Source organism: Lissotriton vulgaris, chromosome 4_1 (genome assembly GCF_964263255.1).
Source record: "Lissotriton vulgaris chromosome 4_1, aLisVul1.2, whole genome shotgun sequence".
In the NCBI taxonomy this organism is placed as follows: Eukaryota; Metazoa; Chordata; class Amphibia; order Caudata; family Salamandridae; genus Lissotriton; species Lissotriton vulgaris.
This window is the reverse complement of record NC_141691.1, coordinates 1,740,775,034-1,740,798,559: the sequence shown is the minus strand read 5'-3', so window position 1 is coordinate 1,740,798,559 and position 23,526 is coordinate 1,740,775,034. Positions and strand designations below refer to the sequence as shown.

Below are 23,526 nucleotides of genomic sequence, written 5' to 3'. Positions count from 1 at the left end.
GTGTTCGAATTCACCGCCCTGCCGTTCGGTCTTTCTTCGGCCCCGTGGTGCTTCACGAAGGTCCTTCACCCGGTGGTGGAGTTTCTCAGAAGCCAGGGGGTCCGTATGATAGTATACCTAGACGACATCCTCCTCATGGGACAGTGCCCAGAGGTGCTGGCAGGACAGCTGCGTCAAGCTGTCGGCCTGCTTCAGAGACTGGGGTTCGTTGTCAACGGCTCCAAGCCGGTCTTGGTTCCCACTCAGCAGATCACCTTTTTAGGTTTCGTGGTGGACTCGGTACAGGCGGTCTTGAGCCTACCGGGTCGGAAGGTCGCAAAGATACGACACCTGCTTCGGCAGACGATCACGAGGGATCGTACGTCACTGCGCCATGTCGCCAAGGTGGTGGGTCTTCTATCGTCCTCCATCCAGGCGATTTTCCCAGGCCCGCTGCACTACAGGGCTCTTCAGCGCCTGAAGGCGCAGCATTTGCGCCGTGGGATGTGTTACGACCAGTGGGTTCCCCTCACGGACGAAGTGAAGGAGGAGATGTCATGGTGGCTGTCTCACATGGAGGCTTGGAATGGGCGAGCGATCTTCGGGTCGGCTCCGGACTTGATCATAGAGTCCGACGCAAGCAGGTCGGGCTGGGGCGCCCGGTGCGGGGATTTTTCCACCGGCGGCGCCTGGTCGTCAGCAGAACAACAATTGCATATCAATTGTTTGGAGCTCCTTGCGGGCTCCTTCGCGGTTCGCTGTTGGACCAAGGATTCGGTCAAGGCTTGTGTCCTGCTACGGATGGACAATATTTCGGCGGTCCGATATGTGAACCACCTGGGAGGTCCTCGGTCCCGCGCTTTGGCGGATCTAGCGAAGGACTTCTGGGATTATTGCCTGTCTCGTCACATTGCGGTGACGGCAGAGTATCTGCCAGGCCAGTCCAATCAAGTAGCGGATTGGCACTCTCGACATCTCAGGGATGCCAGCCAGTGGAAACTGGATCCGGGAGTCTTCCGGTGGCTACTTTCCCTTTGGGGCCCTTTCTCAGTGGACCTCTTCGCGTCCCGTCTCGACCACCAGCTGCCGCGGTTCTACAGCTGGAGGCCGGACCCTCTGGCGGAGGCCACGGACGTGTTCTTACAGGATTGGAGTCGGGAACAACCGTTTGCGTTTCCCCCGTTCTCCATGATCATGCGAACGGCGGCTCAAATGCGCCGCCAGGGTGCGGACCTGGTGTTGGTTACACCGCTGTGGAGGTCTCAAGTTTGGTTTCCGGTTCTTCTGGAACTTTCCTGGGATTTTCCAATCCTACTCCCCCTGTTTCCCCTGCTCCTGACGAACCCGGATCAGGAACCTCACCCTCTCGTCGTGCAGAACACTCTCCGCCTCGTGGCGTGGAGGCTCTCAGGAGACGCTGGACGCTCCCGGGCCTTTCGGGGTCAGCTGAGCACTTGCTCGCCAAAGCATGGGCCGATAGTACGACGAAGCGTTACAGATCCGCTTGGCTTAAGTGGATGCGTTGGTGTTTACGAAGGGATCTGGATCCCGTGGTCGCAGGCCTCGTTCCCGTGCTGAATTTTTTAGCGCATTTGGCCGACAAGGGTCTAGCGTATAGGACGATCAATGCTATTCGATCGGCGATTTCTGCTGGCCATGATAACATCGATGGCCATCCGGTAGGGGAACATCCTTTTGTGTGCCGGCTTCTGCGCGCTGTTCGCCTCGCGCTGCCGCCAGAGCCCAGGTACTCCGTCCTTTGGGACGTCAATTTGGTTCTGAATTTGTTCCTGTCGTGGCCGGCCAATTCCTATCTGTCTCTTAAAGAGCTGTCGGCGAAGTTAGCCATGTTGTTATGTCTGGTCTCTTGTAGGCGCGTCTCGGACGTGCGCGCGCTGGATGTTTCTGCACGCATTTTTTCCCCGGATGGGGTTACCTTTACGGTGGGCCGACGCACTAAGACGTCGTCGCGTTCCATTTCTTATCCAGCCTTTACTGACACTCCTAAGTTGTGTGTCGTGCAATGCCTCAAAGCTTATGAGGACCTGACCTTGGATCTGCGCCCTCCGGGCGAGCGTCAGTTGTTGATTGCCCTGCGGAAGCCACACAAAGCTGTCTCTTCCCCCACTATTGCTCGGTGGGTGCGTTGGGTCATGCAGGAAGCGGGCATCAATACTTCTCTCTTTGGAGCACACTCCGCCAGGGGAGCCATGGCCTCTAAGGCATTCTCGGTGGGTGCTCGTCTGGAGGACCTTATGCGAGCTGCGGACTGGTCCTCGGATTCCACCTTCAAGAGGTTTTATTTTAAGCCGGTGGTGGATTTGGCTCAGTTGGTGGGAAGTAAGCTTTAAACTAGCATAATCTGAAGCCTCCGGTCCTGACATAGAATCGAAATTTGCCTAGCTTACGTAACGGTAAGTTTCAATTCTATTAAGGACACGGAGGCGAGGATTATCCCACCCGGACTACGGTGGTGTCTCTACCCACCCGTATGGCAGTAAGTAAAGCGTTTTCCTTTAGGTTGTCAGTACTGTGTTGTTCTCTGCATGCTCCTCGCCTTGTTGTCGCATTTCCTGGGCCACCTCGCTGATGCTGTTCCTTTTTTGGCAGGCAACGACGGTGCTAAACAGGACCAATGAGGCTTAAGCGTGATCTGCGCGAAGAAAGAGGAGGAAGATGATGGGAAGTCCGGTTATATAGGGACGATGGACAGAGACAAAGGACTGTGGACTATGATTATAAGCAAAGAGACTCTTGGGAGTTGTTGTTGATTTTTTGTTGAACATTACGTCAATGCTTTATGTTTAAAGCATCTTGTGTTCTTATTATATCTTTTCCTGAGCTGCTGTGGTTTCTTTATGTTAATAAAGCGAAGGAAGATATAGCATAATCCTCGCCTCCGTGTCCTTAATAGAATTGAAACTTACCGTTACGTAAGCTAGGCAAATTTCGATTCAGTTCCAACTCATGGATATGCATATTTCTCTGTTCAGTTTCTCTGTCTCTACGTTCAATCATCCTGCAAGGTGGGCAGCTGTGACTAATCTAGTTCTTTATTGCCCAATTGCATTTCTCATGTGCAAGTTTTAACAGGGTGTATTTGTTTAGCTGGCACAGTTCTAATTGTCAGTCTGTGTTTAATGTGTCTGTTCCTATTATTTACATTTAGAAAATGTTTAGTTCCAGAAAGATGGTCTTTAACACCACAGTGTTCATGTGTTGAACTGCTTCTTTCATGTTCCCCTGTTCTATTATCTGTAGTGTTCCCACCGTATGTGTGATGAATGCATGGTTATGGTCAGAAGAAAGCAGGGCCCCCAAAAACGATCCTAATTTTAGGTTCACCGTCGTCCACTATTTTAGCTCTTTGAATTTGCTTAGTGACAACCACTAGATTGTCCTACTTACCCTTGTTTTGTGACCATTGACTCCTAAGCCACTCCTGCACCGGCCAGGTGAATAATTGAAATGCAGTAAGCCATCGTGCCCAACAGTCTCATCCCTGTACTCACCATCAGATTGCAACTTCTGGTAAGGACCAATCTGTTCCTGCAAAGGCAGAATCCTCTTTGCTGAGGGACTGCTCGATTCCAATGAGCGCAGAAGTTGAAGGATCGTGTTGATGCTCTTCTGGGATTGTAGGAAGCAATTCCTCTACACTAGCCCGTTGTCTATGCACGAGTTGACATGTATAGGCTGTCCATCAAGATTTCTGCAACTACTGAAAGACACTTTGTGAATGCCTAGAGACAGACTTTATTCCCAAGAGCAGTATCCAGAATTGGGAACAATTCTCTCACCTTCCCATCCCAACACAAAGCAGAAGTATTTGGATAGTGTTGGTTCATCGGTACACGAAAGTGGGAATCTTTGGTGTCCATTGTTGCTAGGCAGTCTCCCTTTTCCAACTTGGGAATAAAACCCTATAGTATGGTCATTTTGAACTTTAGTATTTTGATGAATATATTTAGGAGCATAATTTATTTGGCATACATGGTCTTCGTCTGCCTTTTGGTCTATGCAGTGTCCATGTTTGAAAATATTTAAAATCCAATTGTCTGTTGTGATCTATCCATTCTTGAAGTAAATTTTGGATTCTATGTCCGGACTGGAGGCAAGGATTATGCTTTTCCTTCTTCGCGTTAATGTAACTCCAAAAACACAGCAGCCATTAAAACACAACTACATTTCCCATGAACACCAGAAAAACAAACAGCAAAAACTTTGGAGTCTTTCCTTAACGTCCTTGACCAGGCTCCCATAACATCCTCTGTCTTCCTGTTACTCCATTTTCTTCGCTGCTCAGCAGCCAGTTAAGTGGGACCTTTTTTCTCCCTTACATTTGTCAACTGATTAAAGGGGATTGCGAGGGCTCAGTGCAGGGGGAATCACTGAGTGATTGTACGTGGATGCAGGTCTAGTTTTTCTCTACAGATTCCCTGAATTGGTCACGAGACCGCTACTGCGCTCCTTACGCAACAAGATTGCCCAACATGACCGCGGTGTGGTCCGCCGCCCGATAGAGGGCGCTGCGGGGCAGACCTGATGTTCTGGCCAGCAGCGCACGTCTCTCGTCTGGGCATTGAAATGCGCTATGTTCGACCAGATACTGCTCGCACCTCCTCGGGTGCCTGGTAATTGCCTAACGGAGAACTCTGTCTGTACATTCTTTACACATAATTGCTGCAAGCTATGCCCCACGGGGGAAGGTAGTGGTGCGGTGCACGTTGGATTGACCGGATGGCTCCTACGGAGCAGAGATGGTCAGAGAAAACAGCCCTAGAGGAGTGTGCAAAGATTGCATAGTCTGGTTCTGGTTCTGTCCCAGCCCCTGCACCGGGGAAGGTCCCTGAAAGGTCCCTCAGGAGGATGCGGGAGAAGGTTCCCCATCCCCCGAGAAGAAGTGTGAAGAGGGGGTGGACAAGGAGGCTTTCCTGGCCAAGACATCCCCACCGGAAGCCACACAGGGCCTTCCCATGCCAGAGACTAACCCTCCCCATTCAGATTCACCTCGGCATCAGGAAAGGGACTCCCCAGAGTAGTCTAATGAGGAAGCGGGATCCTCTAGATCTTGGTGGCCAACGGGCCACCAAGAGACACCCCAGGAGGGCATTTCTGATAGGTTGGACCCAGATGACATTGTCCATCCCAGGTCGGCTGTGTGGGCCCCGGCCAAAAAGGTAGCCAAGTGGCAGACCGTCTCAATAAGCCACTAGAGAATGAATCCCTCAGCCGGCTGAGGACAGAATGTCAGCGTCCCACCTTAGAAGGGAAGGTTGCACTCACACCAGATATAGATGCGAAGATGGCCAGGAACGTGGCAAAGTTCGTCAAGGGACCTAAGAAAGGAATTGACAGATCCTGGCGGGCTTGACATAGGAGCTGACAAGGAGATATCAAATAATCACATTGAAGAGTATGGATACATATAAAAACTTATTTTTTATTTTTATCAAGACAATACATACACAAGACGAATTTGTGTGGGGTGTGCTGGATTTTCATTCACCAGCATCTTTTTTTCCCCCCTGATGATTTGTTGTCACCTTGTCATCTAACCATCTTGTGGCGCTTATGTATTATGTGGATTTTATGTATGTGTGATGTTTGAGCTATGCTGAACTGTGGAATGTTTGATGGTATGATTGTGAGATTTGAATTGGGTGTGTGGGACTGTATTTAATGAAGTTTGTTCTTTTTATATCAAAGAAAACAATGATGGTTCGGCTTAATAATTATCAGGCCAGTCTATGAAGATAAAGGTGTTTGTCTCGATAAAAATAAAAAATTTGTTTTTATATGTATCCATACTCTTCAATGTGATTATTTGATATCTCCTTGTCAGCTCCTATGTCATTTTATTTAATATAAGGACCCTTCCTTAGGGCCTTGCGTGAAGCCATTTGGCAGGTTTTATTTTTTCCTTTGGTCCTTATCATTTCCCCTGCTTACCTGCCTTTATCCTTCCGGGGGTAGGCTCCCCCTTCTTTGTAGGTCCTGGCGCGCTTGCCAGGATAAGCTCCTGAATGCTAATGGCCGATTACCAAAATTTTGGACATGACTGAGGGGGCCAAGGTGTCCGCTTCGCTTCTCTTACTGCCCCTGAAGTCCTCTCTGATTGGGCACAGAACACCATCTGCTTTATGGGGAATGTGAACTGTGCCCTGTCAGAGCGTTGCCGCTCCTAGTTGATCAAATGGATCCCAAATTGGGGGACCTGGCTTTCTCGGAGGCTGGAGCGGTTGCGCGTGGGGAGGGGAGGATTGTTCAGCGACCCATTTGTTAAAGAATTGGGAACCTTTGTGTCAATGTTTACGTCACTGGACAAGGCACAGACAAATATTAAGTGGGTCTTCAACTCCCGGGTTTCCCAAGGGCTGGTCGTGGCAGGGGCCGCTCGACCGGCCGCTTCTCTTCTACCCACTTGCAAAGGGACAAGGCTCTGGGCACTGGCAGCATCAGGCTAACCCACGCTTCAACAACATTTACCCAACAAGAGGACAAGGCTTCAAAGGCAGCGGTGGATGCAACAACAATTTGACCACTGAGTGATATCCCCTCGGTGCAGCTAAGGGTGAGAGGGTGGGGGGTTTCGCTTTGTTACTCCAGGCCTGGGCATCTGTTACAGTGGATGCATGGGTTTTGCAGAGGGTCCAGGGGTTCAAAATAGAGTTTTACGGTTCCCCCTGTCAATAAACCCGCCCCATTTCTTTTTCCACCCCCCACATAGCTATGATAGATGACGAGGTGCCGGCTCGGCTTCAGATGGGTGACATCTGTCGAACTGAGATACACCCTGAGGGATTTCTCAGCAACCTCTTCTTGATCGACAAGGCCGATGGGGGCCGGTGATAAATCTCAGGGATTTCATAGAGTGGCTCGTATAGCGCCACTTCAAGATGGAGGGTATCCATCTCCTCAGGGACGTGCTGCTACCATCCGATTGAATGGTGTGCATGGACCGGAGGATGCGTACCTGACGGTCCCGATCTTTCCCCCTCACTGCCGCTTACTCCAATTTCGCTGGAGTGGTCAGGCCTACAAGTTTCTAACTCTGCCTTTCGGCCTCTCGTCAGCCTCTTGGTGCTGCAGCAAGGTCCTCAAACCCGAGCATGGAGTTCCTGCAGGCACAGGGGATTCGGCTTATCCATTTGGAAGATATGCTCATCCTAGCACAGTGTCCCTCAAGGCTGAGAGTGCATCTTCAGTCGGCGGTAGACCTGTTGCAGGGACTAGGGTTTGTGATAAACAAGCAGAAGTCTCATTACCCCAACGTAGAAAGTGGTCTTTCTAGGATTCGTCATAGTCGACAACTCTTTTTCTATAGTCTTTCCTCTCGGAAGGTCATAAAGATAAGTCACAAGATTCACCAAACTTTGGCCAACCAGCATACATCGCTGAGGCAGATTGTGAGCATAGTGGGCCTGCTCTCCACTTTAGAGGCGCTTTTTCTGGGCCTGCTGCACTATTGTGCCTTGTATCACCTGAAAGCCCACCATTTAAGGAAGGGACTCACATACTCGCAAGTGGTTCTGCTGACGGACGAGGCAAAAGAGGAGTTGGAATGGTGGCTCGCTCACATGGAGGCCTGGAACAGGAGAGCTATCTTCGGTTCTGATCCGGACTTGGTGATATAGAGTCGGACACCAGCAGGTCAGGCTGGGGAGCCCTGTGTGGGCATTTTTCCACCTGCTGAAGTTGGACTCCTCAAGAGCAGCACCTACACATAAATTGCATGGACGTCCTGGCAGGGTAATTTGTGGTGCGGTGCTGGACCAAGAACCGGATCCAGTCCTCTGTGCTCTTAAAGATGGACAATGTCTCAGCGGTGAGGTATATTAATTATCTGGGTAGTACCAGATCCCACGCCCTGGCAAAAATGGCTAAGGAGTTCTGGAATTTCTACCTGGACAACCAGGTGTAGGTAACAGCGGAATACCTCCCCGGTCGGGACAATCAGGTGGCAGACTGGCACTCCCAGTACCTGCGGGACACCAGCGTTTGAAAGCTGGACCCTCAAGTTTTCTGACCGCTGTCTGACAGATGGGGTCCTTTTTCAAACGACCTGTTCGCTTGCTGCCTCGATCAACAGTTGCCACGGTTCTTCAGCTGGAGACCAGACCCGCTGGTAGAGGACATGGAGGCTTTCCTCCAGGACTGGAGCCGAGAGAGGGGTTGCTCCTTTCCCCCATTCTCGAGGATAAAACGGGTGGCTGCCCTGGTTCACAGGCAGAGGGCGAGCGTGGTGTTGATATCGCTGCTTTGGAGGTCGCATGTGTGGTTTTGGTTCTTCTGGAACTTTCTTGGGCTTCTCCAATCCGACTCCCTCACTTCCCCCGCACTTTGACGAATCCGGACACCGAGCCACACCACCTTGTGAAGGAAGACTCTTTACACCTCATGGTGTGGCTTAGTACAAGGAGAGGTGGAGACTCCCAGGCTTTTTGAGCCACTCTGAGTTGCTGCTATCCAGATCCTTTGCAGACAGCACAACAAAGAATTATTGTTCCTCATGGACGAGATGGGTATGTTGGTATTTGCTAGGGGGAAGTGGATGCCGTGGGATCAGATATAATTCATGTCTTCAAATTCCTAGAAGTCTGGTGGAAGAGGGATTGGCGTACCGGTCCATAAATGCCATACGGTCCGCCATATCAACGGGGCATTGACCAGTGGAGTGCGCCCCGGTGGGCGAACATCCCTTTGTCTGCAGGTTACTAAAGGGGATCAGTTTGCCTCTCCCTCCAGAACCGCGGTATACTACACTCTGGGGTGTCAATTTGGCTGTGAACCTATTTGTCGTGGCAACCGAATCGGTTTCTATCCTGGAAAGAGAATTCAGCAAAGCTGGCCATGCTACTATGCCTCATCTCATGCTGAAGGGTTTCAGACATGCGTGCCTTGGATAGAACGGCTAGAGTTTTTTCTCCTGAAGGAGGGACCTTTACGATAAGTAGGCATACCAAGTTGAATACAAGCACAATCTCTTATCCAGCCGTATCCAATTCCCCTAAGCTTTGTGTGGTGAAATTTCCAAGGGCCTATGAAGAGATAACAGAGGAAGTCTGCCCGCCAGGCCAACATCAACTCCTGATTGCACTCAGAAAGCCGTTCAAGGCGGTCTCTTCACCCACAATAGCCCGCTGGGTTAGATGGATAATGCAGGAGGTGGGTACCAACACAAAGGCCTTCGGGGCACATTCTGCAACGGGGGTAATGGCCTCAAAAGCATTTACTTTGGGTGCACCACTGGAGGACCTCATGAGTGCAGCAGACTGGGCTTCGGACTCCACAGGAGCATAATCCTCGCCTCCGGTCCTGACATAGAATGAATATTTGCCTAGCTCTAGTGAAGGTAAGTTTAAATTCTATTAAGCACACGGAGGCAAGGATTATCCCACCCAGCAACCAGGAGGGATGCAGACCCATCCGTAAGGAAGTACGTTTTCTTTGATTGGATGTTCTATGAAGTTGTTTGCAATTGATCCATTAGGTTAAGTTCAGTAGTTTTCTGAACTGATTGTGGTCACTACTGTATGACAAGAGGGTTTTTTCCAGTTACTGACGCACAATGTCTTTGCAGGAAATGATGGGTGGAAACAGGATGCATGATAGAAAAGTATGGTGTGACTTGTGCGAAGAAAGAGGAGGAGGAACAGGAAGAGACAGAGGGTGTTATGGGAGCCTGGTCAAGGACATTAAGAAAGAACTCCAAAGTTTTTGCTGTTTCCCTGGTGTTCATAGGAAATGTAGTGGTGTTTTAATGGCTGCTGTGTTTTTTGGAGTAACATTAAAGCGAAGAAGGAAAAGCATAATCCTCGCCTCTGTGTCGTTAACAGAGTTGAAACTTACCTTCACTAGAGCTAGGCAAATTTTCATTCTGCCCATGTTGGTGTCACATGTACTGAGGGTGGACTAATACAGTTGCCTTGTTTTAGTATTTCCTCTGGTGGACTGACCTCTCCCTCTAAAGGAGTGGTGTGTAGGTGAGCCTTATTGCTCCTGAGAAATCACTTGGGATGTGCTTTGGACCTATACTGAGTGTGTCTGGGTGATGAAGGGTCTATTGCCTCAGTTCTCTCTTCTGGGAATAAAAGCTCCTTTCCAAAAGTGTCCCCTTTGATTGCAAGGATGCCCTTGGCCCAAGCCTTGTCTGATGGCTTTTTCATATGCTTAGTTTACACTATCCTTGAGCAGATATTGTCCATTAATAATGGAGTTAATGATTGATGATTACACCTCCGGTTTGAAGTCTGAGATTGAGTCATACATGCCTATGGAGTACCATGTCCATACACAGTTGCTTACTGACTGTATCCACAGAACCAAGGGATAATCTAACATGTTGGAGAAAGCTTTACTCTCTGCAATGAGTCCTTGACCTCTTTTGGAGTTGTTCAGGAAATTGTTGATTGAGCTCCACAATTTTGTCTCATTGCAGGTGTCTCTAATGTAAGATATCACTTTCCAAGTCATTTGTTACCTCATGTTGCAAGTCATGTATGTTCTCTATGTGTATTTTGGGACTACTTTTTGACCTTGTGAGTCCAGTGTCAGTCGATTCTCTACCATGGCTTTTTATGCTCTATTTTACTTAGGCTCTTGTAAGAGGCCAATAACGCTTGGAATTACTACTTCGGAAGAACATCTGCCATGCTCCTGCATTTCTGCAGAGTGCTCCTCTTTTGACGGCAACTATTTTATGGGTCTTGTGTACCCTAGGCTTCAGACTGCTTGTCCTTAGAGTTCCTTCAGTTTCAATCCTTTATCAATACAGAACCAGGTGGTCGAACCTTTTTCACAGTATCAGTAGCTTAATTTTCGATCAGGGTGTGGAGTCTTTTGGCCTTTCACTCACTGGTGTTTTTGACATCAAGATGATATCTTTTACTTTCCTGGAGTCTGTAGTTTTCGGCTTGAAGGCTTTCTTTTCTGAAGCATTGTTTGTTTCAAAATGTTTTTAATGAAATTTTTCTCAGAAAGAGCATTGAAAACATTACATATGCAACAATTATCAATGTAAGCATCCGCCCTGGTGTAGAGATCGTTTGTAAAGACTACAGTTTTCTCTCAAGTCCACGCGGATGAGCATTGAAATACACAACACAGTTTCAACAGGACATGCTGCGTATCCCGAAATGTAGGCAAATAGGCCGCAACCCTTTCTAGAGGTTAACATGAAAAGGAAACTTAATTAACCCTAGGAAAAAGAGAAAAGGAAAAGAAAAAAAATATATATATAATCTCTTGGCCCGCCGGCAGTCCGAGTAGGCGTCACAGCGAGACATTTTCTCAGCCCGGGCGGGTTGTATTTCTTTCCTGCTCACGCCATTCTACACTCGGACCTATGGTTGATGAAGTTAAGGGGACTAGAGGCGGCATCATGAGTTCCATTTTGCGGGTTTCCAGAACGTTATGCAGAGCACCTTACCCCCCTGCTATTATCTTGAATTACCCCAAGAACGACCCACAGCATCACTCACCTGGGAGCCACTGGTGCATCCTGGGAATCTGAGTCCGTAGATTTGCTCGGACTGGTTACAACTTTCACCTGAGGATTTTGTTGCTGAGGGGCGGAGCGGACACTCGCACCTATCATAGTGCGGTATGGTGCATTTAACTGCAGAGCGTCAGGACTTCCTTTCATCCACCGCAGGAGCTGACGAAGGCCAATCCGGCCGAAATGCATTCGCCATTCATTTCGAATTAAACGGTGCTGCACTCTACTCCCCGCTGAGGCTTCTGCTTCTTTATTTTAGAAGGTGCTTGCTTCATATTTCTACGCGTGTCCCAGAAGCGCGTCTCAGAAGCCCCCCATCAGAAGTGGCCTGGAGAATCTGGTTCCTGCTCCGGCTGTTGCTTGTTTCTTCAAGGTTGAAAATCTCTTGGCCCGCCGGCAGTCCGAGTAGGCGTCACAGCGAGACATTTTCTCAGCCCGGGCGGGTTGTATTTCTTTCCTGCTCACGCCATTCTACACTCGGACCTATGGTTGATGAAGTTAAGGGGACTAGAGGCGGCATCATGAGTTCCATTTTGCGGGTTTCCAGAACGTTGTGCAGAGCACCTTACCCCCCTGCTATTATCTTGAATTACCCCAAGAACGACCCACAGCATCACTCACCTGGGAGCCACTGGTGCATCCTGGGAATCTGAGTCCGTAGATTTGCTCGGACTGGTTACAACTTTCACCTGAGGATTTTGTTGCTGAGGGGCGGAGCGGACACTCGCACCTATCATAGTGCGGTATGGTGCATTTAACTGCAGAGCGTCAGGACTTCCTTTCATCCACCGCAGGCGCTGACGAAGGCCAATCCGGCCGATGCCATTCATTTCGAATTAAACGGTGCTGCACTCTACTCCCCGCTGAGGCTTCTGCTTCTTTATTTTAGAAGGTGCTTGCTTCATATATATATATATATATATATATATATATATATATATATATATATATATATATATATATATATATATATTTATTTTTTTTATTTTGATAATGATGATAATTCAACGATGTAAAAAAAGCAAAGGTGATTGAGCAAGAGGTGTGGGGCGTCAAAGTCATTGCTCAGATGGTCAGAGCATTATGAATACCTCCCTTTTAAGTTAGGAAGTTAGATGAGGAATAAGTGGAGGGCCCTAAGCCTCGGATTGCAAGCTGTCAAGGGGAGCTCTTCTGAAAGGTAGCGGACCAATGGTGACCAAATGTAATCAAAACCTTTCCTGGTGTCTTCTACAATATCAGTCAGTCGATCTAAAGCCAGAGCCGGCCACAATCTTGTGTGCCACTGGGTTAGGGAAGGTGCCTCTTGTTTCTTCCAGGCCGCAGCTACTGCCATTTTGGAGGCCCCCAAGCAAAGCCACAATATGCATTTGTCACTCTTGGTCTGTCTTTTCAGGAGTGGGTCCCGAACCCCCAACAAAACCTGTTCCATAGGCTGGGGAATAGTGTAACCTATAATAATTTTTATTTGGGACAGTATCTCCTTCCAGAAAGGTTTAATGAAAGGGCAGTCCCACCAGATGTGTCTGAAATCGCCTAGAAGCCTGCATCCTCTCCAACACCTATCGGAGGATCCCGGGAAAATTGAGTGTAGTTTGAGGGCACAGATACCAAATCGTACATAATTTTATAGTGTGCCTTCCGGAGATACATAGAACGATTGAATTTCACTATATCCCGATTTAAATGTTCCCTTTTCTTATCTTCTAACAGGGCTTCCAACAGGTTATGCCAGAAGAGTTTATAACGCGGCATAACCCTGGGACTCAATGCCTGATTAAGAGCATATAGAAAGGAGATACTCCCCTTGGAGGAGGACCCTGACTGAGCGAACCTTTCGAGGGAAGCAGTTCCCTTGTAGCGGCCTGCCGCACCAGAGGCTGCTGCACCCAGTGTTTCAATTGCAAGTAGTGGTATTTTTCATTATTAGTTAATGTGAACTGTGTTCTGCAATCCTGGAAGGAGAGGAGCTTCCCCCCCCCCCCTCAAACAAGTATGAGATCATGAGACATCCCCCCTTCTGCCATGCCACAAAAGGCCCTTCCTCTAAGGCAGGGGGAACACAGCATTAAAGTGTATAGGCATGTGAGGGGAGGGAAAATTCGTGAGCTGTAGTCTGGAGGTGAGAGTGTCCCAGACCTTGAGTGTGGAGGAGGTGGGGGTGCTAATATGTAGTCTGTCCTGTTTCGGTTTCCAGAGGAGATCCCAGATTGTGCGCCCAGGTATCCGTCGATCTATGATGTGGAGCCAATGCTTTTCCGAAACCCTTAAAGACCACTCCGTGATCACTCGCAATTGCGCTGCTCTATAGTAAGCTTGAAAGTCCGGTAGCGCTAGGCCCCCCTCTTTGCGTGGTCTAATGAGGAGTTTATATGGAAGTCTTGCTCTCTTTCTCTGCCATATAAATTTGGTCAACATAATTCGCAGTTCCCTAAAGAGCCCACTCTCCACTGGAATAGGAAGCCCTTGGAAAAGATACAGTAATCGGGGAAGAATGTTCATTTTAACTGCATTAATCCTGCCTAGCCTAGAGATATAAGCCGCACTCCACTTTCCCAAGTCGCTCTTTAGCTGCCGCAGTAGGGGGGCGAAGTTTGCCTGGTATAAGTCCCGCACCCGTGTGGTAAGCTTAACTCCCAAATAGGTGATTTCTTTGGAGGTGCATCGGAAAGGCGACATCCCTTCAATCCTTCACCAGTCATCTTTGGGTATTGTCAGGTTCATTAAAAAGGACTGTCCGATTTACCTTAAAACCTGCCACCCTCTCAAACTTAGTCAGCTCCGCCTGACTGGCCGGGAGGAAAACCTGGGGTTCCATCACCGGAAGGAGCACATCGTCGGCAAACAACGAGATCTTATTATCATCTCTGAAGCATGGTTTACTTAGGCTGTTCTGGTGTTAAGAGAAGGTCTTTCAGTACTGTATTGGTTAATGCTAGGTCTATATGAGCTATGTCCTTGATACAAGAATCCTGGATATGTTGCTTCTGGACCTCAGTGTCCTCTAGTGTATTGGTGCCTCCTTATCAGATAATCTGTTTCTGCTATGTCTATAATTTTGCCAATGCTATGGCACAAAGTGCCCAGGTCGGTTTGTCCCTTATCTTGTGTTTACAATGGAGGCGGCCTTGCAGGGTTTGAACTGATTTTCTTTTGGGAAACAGATTACATACCTTGTGACCATCCATCTGCACAAATATTTGGTGACACTTTACTTAGAAAGGACCGAGGAGGCCTCAAGCAGAACATCATTGCAAAAGGTATAGTCCTCAAGTACACAGAAGGCTGTGCTGTGGGTAGGCCCGCCATCACTGTTCGAGAACTGAAAACTACAAACCTTACATGCTACTTGTTCGCAAAAATTCCAACGAGCCACCACTACTGTCACTACTAGAAGGACATAACATCACCAAAACGCTCAAATTAATAACCATGGCACTACTCCCAACGGACAAATCTGTAAAAAAGCTCCAGTCAAGGTACCCAGACCTCGTTTAGACTTTGAAAATACATTAATAGCTCAGATCACGAGTTAAAAGGGACCAAGTGCAGGCACAGAATTTAGACCCTACATTAGATCTGCAAGAAAGGAATTTTATTTGGTTTATAATGCAAAAAAAAAAAAAAAAAAATACAGGCTTGCTACACCTTCTGGTATTTGGCACCCTAATTTTGATGGAATGGAATTTCTTACAGGCATGGCATTGGTGGATGCTGAATGTGTGCTGAAAGCAATTTTGATAGTCAAATGATATGTAGGGAAAATATTGAATAGTGCTTTCTCGTGCAGATTGATAAAAGTTGCAAAATGGCTTTCCTTGCCGTCAATAGAATATTACAATATAATATTGGTGACTAGAAGCAAACCAAACTCAATCTATTTAAACTGCAAAAAGCCCATCTTGTCCATCAATGCATATTTTACTATGCAAGCATCATTGTGCATGATGTATACATCTCACAGACTACAATAGGTTAATATGTACGTGACCCATTAAAAATTACAAATTGTGTAAATGAGCCAGCATGAGCAATGTGCCATTTGTCTCCTCATTACAGTCTTTATGTACTTTTCAGGAACAGTTACTATAAAAAACAAATAAGATTTAAAAATAAAAAAAGAAGATTAAACCCCTTACTAAATGCATTCTGGTCGTACTGGTTGTTAGTTTGGAGGATTTCTCCCTACATGTGATCTTGAAAAGAACATGGAAATAGCAGGAAGAATTTTTTTTCCAACATCTCTAAAAATATTTTGGTTGAATTCTTAGTTTATGGGTGTAAACGTCATTTGCATTCCCTGTTCTTGGTCACTGCTTAACCATGCACATATGTAGTGCAAATTACTCATGCTTGGGCAGACTTTGACAATAATATGTATCCCTTCGCGAATAATGAACTGTGAACAACTTTGGCCACTGGTGCGATAAAGCTTCCACAGCAACAGAAACAAAAAAAACAAACAAAAACTTATTTCAGTAAAAAATACTACATTTATCCATGTCATTTTAGTCAAGGCTCTTGAAAGGCACAGAACATCCACCTTAAATTTTGATCTGCAGCAACATTACAGAGTGGTGTTTTACAAACAGGTGAAGGTTCAAAAACCCAGAGTAAAATCTTCCCCTACAACTAATGGCCCCTAGATAAATACACAGTTCAAGCTAAAAATACTTCCATTTAGAATTACACGACATATGTGCACTTTGATTATAAAGCCTAATCAATAACCGCCATCTTTATTGAAAGCTACATCACATTTCGTTTGAACGCAAGTTCATAGCTCCTACCGTGTAACAGCTGGAAAGCTGTTGTTTGCCGATTATGAAGAGACACGTTGTCAGAATCCTTACAATACTCTGTCCACCAAGCATGAGGATCCGCTTCTAAAGTTTGCATATCCTGAAACACAATCAGGAAAATTATTACCTGTGAGTGCTATAAAATTATTTCCAAAAGTGCCTTCATATTCCACATGGCCCTTCATCATATCCCCAATTAGTGTTTGTCATATGCTTAAAATATGACACCCAAAATGTGCAATCATATTCCCGTAGTATGCAATATGCCAAAAGGTTCAGGGACATAGTTTGGATCCCCCAACATATGTGAAAAGATTCCTGCTCTAGCACTTCAGCAGGGCATGAATTTTCAAACCGTGGTGCTACTCCCGGGGAAGAGAGGTGGCAAGAACCGGTCTCCCCTTCCAAACAGCCTCCAACCCCATATCAAAAGTAAGGAAAATGCCTCTACACAACAGAGTCAAATGGCGGCCATTCTTTTCTCCATTATATGGCCAACGCCTGGGGGCATATTGCAGTTGCCCAGGAAAGTAACAAGACGGCTGAGGAACAACTAGAGAAAGGATCAGGCTCCTCACAGTTTTAACATACACATAGATGACACCAACTCATAAGAAGAAAAAGTAAAAAGCAACACGTGATCGTTTAATGACAGTAAAGCACAAGGCCAAGATTATGGTTGAATTGCAGCAATCAGGTGCCAACTGCTCACTTGCACGTCTGCAAAAGCACAGGCTGCAAAAGGCCCCAAGTATAGAATTGAATTACTTTTGACACGTGTAGTTTGGACAACATGCTGGTATAGGGTGCATCGCAACCCACTGCACTTGCAGTGCCCCAAAAATACCGATCCCTGGGCACGCATCTTTTTGGAAGGCAGCCCTCGTGAACAGGTAAGTGCTTAGGAATCACAATCCTATAGCAAGAATGCTCTTAGGAGGATGACTTAGTCTCACCATCCAATGCTGCATCTCCCACTCTCATTTCGATCAAAGGAGAGGCAATCTGAAGCTCTTTCAAAGAAACTGTATTCAGTCAACTCCATGGTGCGTCAACTCCATGGTGCTTCTTCACCCAACACAGAGATATAGTAGGAAGGAGAGGTAGCTCTAGGAAAAGAAGCTGTTCCTTTACTCTCTGCAGTCGTGTTAGAATTGTGCTTGAAAATAGAAAACTCACATCACGTGGGGAAACTGCAAAAGGGTGCGATTGACACATGATGGTCTTGGGTTACACAAACATCGAGGTAACTTTTCAAATTTGCTCCACACCGTGGCATCCAATACATGTAAGATATTAAACTGGTTAAGGCCAGACAGGCTGACCATTCCCGTTGCTATTTATGTGCTCGGCCTGCTGTTATTCACAATTACATATTAATAAAGGAGAAATAAGCAGATGTAGAAGAATGGATAGCGTGAATAAGGAGTATTTGAAAAACAGACTTTGATATGGGGATGGATATAAATGTAATACATTCCATTTTCTATTGTGAATGCATCAGAAACACGCTTGTTCCATTTGCCTCAACTGTATATTAATTAACTGCTATGCTATTGTTTGTCTTCAAAGCACCAGTACTATTGTTGAATGCTGCATTCCTATTTCTTTGTTAACAGCATATAGAGTAGGGCTGAAAGTTGATGCTGCCTATGGATGTTGGAATTGCTATTTTGATGTGTCTGCAACTAGTTGAAATACGATTTGGTTTTTTTCCTTGTTTAGGTCAGCTTGAAAGAAAATGTTGCAGTATTTCCCCCAGTCAAACTTGTTTTTCACCCTCAAAATATTTGGCACTTAAAGAGATTATGGCATTTTATTTTTGCTGTTTTAATTCTGTTTTTGTATCATCTGCACTACAAAGCATTCTCTCCTTAAGCTCACATCACCTACACACTTATTCACACTCGACACATTAGGAGTACTTTTGCAGTATACCAAAACACAATATTCATAAAATAAATTTTAACAAATCAATTTAGCCGATGTACTTGGAGTACCGTAAGGAGCTGTGCTGAACATGGACCCGATGGGAGGATGGAGGGCACCAAAAGTTCAGTAAAGGTTGCATACTCTAAAGATCCGAGCCAAAGGAGGAGGTCCACCTCTTATGTATGTAAAACTGGTCAACTCGTTCTGGCTGAGGGAAGGTTACAGGTGACAGATGCTTCTTGGGAGGGCGGGGGGCGTTGTGAAGATTGGGGGGTGGGCGGGGGGAATTTGTTTATGGTCATTGACAACGATCACACTTATAAGCAAGACACCAACCTGAGTGGATTTACAGAAAACCCATTCCTGGTTCAGAGGGGACTCACCCCTCTACACGGAAAGGTGAACTCATTCAGGGTTAGCCCTTACTTACACTTCCACTGACGACAAAACCTTATGCCATGTCATAGATCGTGAACAGCTCCTAGACCGTATCAAGTAGAAAACAGTACTCCGATACGCCAAACAATTCCACCCCTTAGTCCTTATGTTCCAAGAAACTTACCTGATGAGCTCCCACTGCCCATTCCAAAGGAGATTCGGATATGATAAGATCTAAAGAGCTACCAAGAGGTCACCCGTAGCTCCGGAGGAATGGAGGTGCTCCTACACAGAACCCTTCCCTTGACGGTGACATCACCAATAACGGACCCAATGGGTAGATTTGTGTGGTTAGAGGGGCTGTTGAAGGGAGACAATACAATTCTCTTAATGTATATGTGCCACCCTACTTGCAGTCTACAATACTAGATACTCTGATGACACCCATCTCTGAACTTCCCCAGGGGACGATCATTGTGGGAGGGAACTTAAAAGCTTCCCCAAACTCTGACAGACACAACAGGATATGACATCATCCCCAAAGCCACCCTCCCACCCAAAGACTGGCAGCCTGGCTGGGGCCAATAATCCAAGATACTTGATGGACCTTCATGGTCTATGTGACAACTAGAGGACCTAGAATCCTCGGCCTAAGGAGTACACCCACACATCTGCAGCCCACATGCCAGTCCTCATGGTCCTCATACTGCTCCCAGCAACTGACAGGTTACATATAACCCAAGTCAACTTTCACCCCTGTGGCATTTCAGACCACTCCTACATGACAACGACCTGCCCAAAAGTAGGTATGTTGAGGTGCATATGGCGCATCAACGCATAGTATCAGAGAGACGAGAAATGAGAATTCCTCTTCGCAGAAATAGGAAATCACTTTACACAAAATCAATGAATGGTAGAGCAGTCAGGTGTACAGTGGGCAGTGATCCAAGCTAAACCAAAGGGGATGATGGACGGAGTGTTGAACATTGCAAGCACTCACCCCCAGTCAACTGAAGAACAATTGTTACTTACCTGTAAATGGTGGTTCTCCAGTATCGGTGTCTTTCATAGATTCACATGCTTGAATATTCCCCGTCGAAGTGGGAGCCTCACGGTACATAAAATAGCAATAAACCAATGATATATGTATATAAAAACATAATTACATACATTCCAAAACCATACATACTTATAAGTACTAAGGTTAGCATTAACAGATAGGAATACATAGAAGACAAGAAAACCTTTATAGCATATCCATGTCATTATGTTAGTCCAAACTAAAGCCAATCAGGCGCCAGCACCCCTCTAGAACCTTCTCCTCAGAGGCTCAGGCCCTCAGATTTTCGTAGCACAAGAGTGACAAAAGAGTCTAGGAGGAGAAGCGAGCCTCTGAGGGGAGATAGGTGGGTCGCATGTGAATCTATGAAAGACACCAATCCTGGAGAACCACCATTTACAGGTAAGTAACCATTGTTCTTCTCCAGTATTGGGGTGTCTTTCATAGATTTACATGCTTGAATAGAATAGTGAGCAGTAATAGCTGGCCGCAAGACAAAATAGCAGCGCATTAGCATGAAAATGCAATGAAATGACATAAGCTGCCAGACCAATGATAGTAAAAAGACTTACAGGCGGAGGGAAGGAAAGAGGCTCACCTTATTTAAAAAGATTACGAAGCACCGTTTGGCCCACTGCTGAATCAGCTTTGTTTATCGTCTCAAGGCAGTAGTGCTTCGTGAAAGTATGCCTACTGGACATATAGTTACTGCTTTTCTATATATTGTGTTAAGTTAGCATGAGTTTATTAAATGTTTAAACAACATATTTTCCTTCGGCTTTAGTTTGCACACGACACATAATTGTTATTGTAGCTTTCAACCTAGACGAAAGATGTGATTTATTTGAGAATAATATGTTATTGCTCTGATATCAGTTGTGCTTGGTACACTTGGTACACTGTCTGCACACTGAGAACTGCACCCTCTAAGAATAACCTAACACAAGGTTGCTGGGAGGCCTGATCCTCGCACCACATTAGACATAACACAAATAATGTTGCTGCCAACATTGGGCTCTAAGCGGGTTTAAGATAGAGTTACCGAGAATGCAAAAACACACTTGATGGTGCTTCGCATGCAGAGAGTTGGTAGCTGATGATGAGATCTTCTTCTGCTGACATTTAGAGGTATGGGCCCGCCCTGCTAAAACCCAAATGAGACCTTCTTAGATATAATATAGTATGCTAAATAGGGTGCGCAAAATATAGGGGATACAGATTTCTATAGATTTTTGCATTATAATATGCTATCACCGTTCGCTTACTATGGATTAGTGACTATGCTGATAACTCTGATTTTTATAATATGTATGTTGGTATTATATAAAATACTGCGTTTGAGAACCTTGCATTGAAAAATAAATATTTCAAACTTGCACGTGTGTTCTTTTACTCCCCGTTGTGATTTGAAATGATTATAGAGCGAAAGAGTGTTCATGTGTTCCACGATACCTGAGGTATTCAAAGTTCATGTTCTGGTTTGTCTAAGTCATTGGGAGTTCTTTGTGCCCAATGAGACACTGTAGCTAGCTCGGTAAGGGGATTTCTGATACTAAGGTGAGTTTTGGGTCACCCTAATTCACTACGGTTCTAGATCTCTATGCACAGTTCTGTGAGAGAACGGAAACCCTGCTACATGGCGCCCAACGTTGGTTGGCCTTATATCATGACACTCGAGTAGTATATCATTCAAACCTTAACCCCATTATTCCCGTGTCCGGAAAACGGCGGTGTCGGAAAAACCTACCTATTTTTGAAATAGGTCTTTTCAAGCTTGAATCTATCTAAAACGGTATCCTTGAATTACTACCCAGTTGTGCTACAAAGTAATCTTTGTTTTTTCACGTTCCTGTGCAGTCATGGCACAAGCCGTGGACATCCCGCTGCATAGTCGCATTGCCGTGCGTGATCATTTGCGGACTTATGATGTACCTTTGGAAGGCTTGGCTGTGGTTCTGGTGGTGAGTGCGGAACATGCTTACCGTACGAACTGTTTTATTCGTGGGTGACCTTTCCGCCAGTGGACGCGAATTCTGGTGTGTTCCACTCGTACACTCCGTCACCGGTACCTGCTGCATATGCTCCGTACAGAGCACAGGAAGTACCTATTGATGTTTGGCAGCATGGAGTTTGGTTTAGGTGGCGCCCTACCACACGCTTTAACCGCTCCGAGGTTAGGTCCTTTGTCCATTCCGGGCACAAATTGGCCCGCTTTGGCCGGATTTACTCCTCACCCTAATCGCGCCACTTGTAACGTGGGTGACCTGCGACGTCTTCACGAGGTCGCGGTTGAAGTGATTAGGGCACTTGTTCATTACACGAGTCGTAATGTTCAAGGCGCAGCCCCAAGGGGTGCGCAGCTTCAAGCAGGTCAGGCTGGTTTGAAAATCAGTCCTGTCATGGTGAATTCCGTAATGGGCAAGAAGCCCCAGGATAAGGATGACTTTCCTTTCTGGCTTGCCGAGAAATTCGACCAGCTGGAGGCTGTGTTTCCTAATACGAATCCTGGTGAAAAACACCGGATTCTTACGCTTAGTTTGCCGAAGGATTTGGCCCCTGAGCTTGTTGACTGAGACATGGGGTAAGACTTTTGCAGCTGTCTATTCGAGGTGCTTTGGCTCCCCGTCTATGTCCAACCTGTCTACGGTCCTTAAACGTGTTCAAGATGATCACGGACCAGAGGCAGCGGTTGAGTTGGGTATGCGCCTGTGTGGCTCCTTTGAGGTGGTTTGCGATCTGATCCTTGCGAATGTCAAGGGGGATGCAATGAACTTCCAGGTGGCTAACGCATTAGCGGTGATTCCCGACGCGGACAAACCCCGTCAGTTAGCAAGGATAATTGTGGCGGCTTATAAAATGGTTGGCCGCAATGCCAAGGGGCTTAAGACTTTTTCTGATAAAGAGAAAAAGCAGCCCCAGGGACAGTCTTCGGAGGCGAACGCCCAGCCCAAGTCCAAAAAACAAAATTGGCCTAAAAAACAGATTCAGGGTAAGCAACAGCAACAACAACAAACACAGGTTTCGCGCCCTGCGTCTCCGTTGCCTGCGCAGTCGGAACGAGTTTATGATTTGCGCGACCGGGCGATGATGAAATCTCCTGAACGTTTTAAGGCTTCTGACCAACGCTCTCCTCGTTCCTTTCAGGACTCATCGGCTCCGTCAACCGGTGGTGGAGGGGGCGGCAGGGGCCGGGGTGGCCAGCAAGGACGTGGCCAACCCTGCCCGCGCAACGGTGCAGACAAGCAGGAGGGCTCTACGCCTCAGACACCGCAGTTTGCCAAGAAGAAAGTCGCAGCCTTGACAGCGCATCGATATGCCCCAGATTGTGAGAACGAGGCTTCGGAATCTGACTTGGGCTCTGACCTTGCTGGACAGCGCGGCGGAGATTACCATAGTGAGAGAGGCCCTCCGTCCACTACTGAAGGTGACAGCGACTGACACTTATGTTGTGATTGAAACAGCAGATACGAGAGTTGCTACCCCTGATAGACTTTTTGAAATTGTCCTGTTAATTGAAGGTGACATACAGCGTACCATAAAAGGGGTATTTTGGGAAAATCTTTTGTCTACGTATGACATTTTGCTTTCGGAGGCTGACTGGCCCCCACCTTTTGTGCTCGCAGCTCCACGTGGGGAGGAGGTAATCCTCCCCAGTTTCGCGAACACTGTTTCGAGAGTGGAAGCGCTGCACTTTGCAGAAGAGTGGGCTCTGGCGCTTGCACCGGCTGTGTACCGCAATCAATGTGGCTGGGATAAATTGTCCCCAAACCACGAAATTCCTTTGTGGTCTCAGCCGCAGCCTCAACCTCAATATCCCATACGACGTGAAGCAAAGGCTTCAGTCACAGCGATCCTTGAACAATTGGAATATCAAG

The 23,526-nt window shown here is 46.8% G+C and overlaps 1 protein-coding gene across 1 annotated transcript in view; it reads right to left on the bottom strand.

Annotated features, from left to right (window-relative positions):
- The window catches only part of POP1 (POP1 ribonuclease P/MRP subunit), a 437,201-nt gene that overhangs the window by 251,724 nt on the left and 161,951 nt on the right, over window positions 1–23,526 (bottom strand). The window contains exon 10 of the mRNA XM_086966044.1: window positions 16,270–16,381. Within this exon, the coding sequence (XP_086822170.1) occupies window positions 16,270–16,381 (112 nt within the window). The remainder of the gene's footprint in view (window positions 1–16,269; window positions 16,382–23,526) is intronic.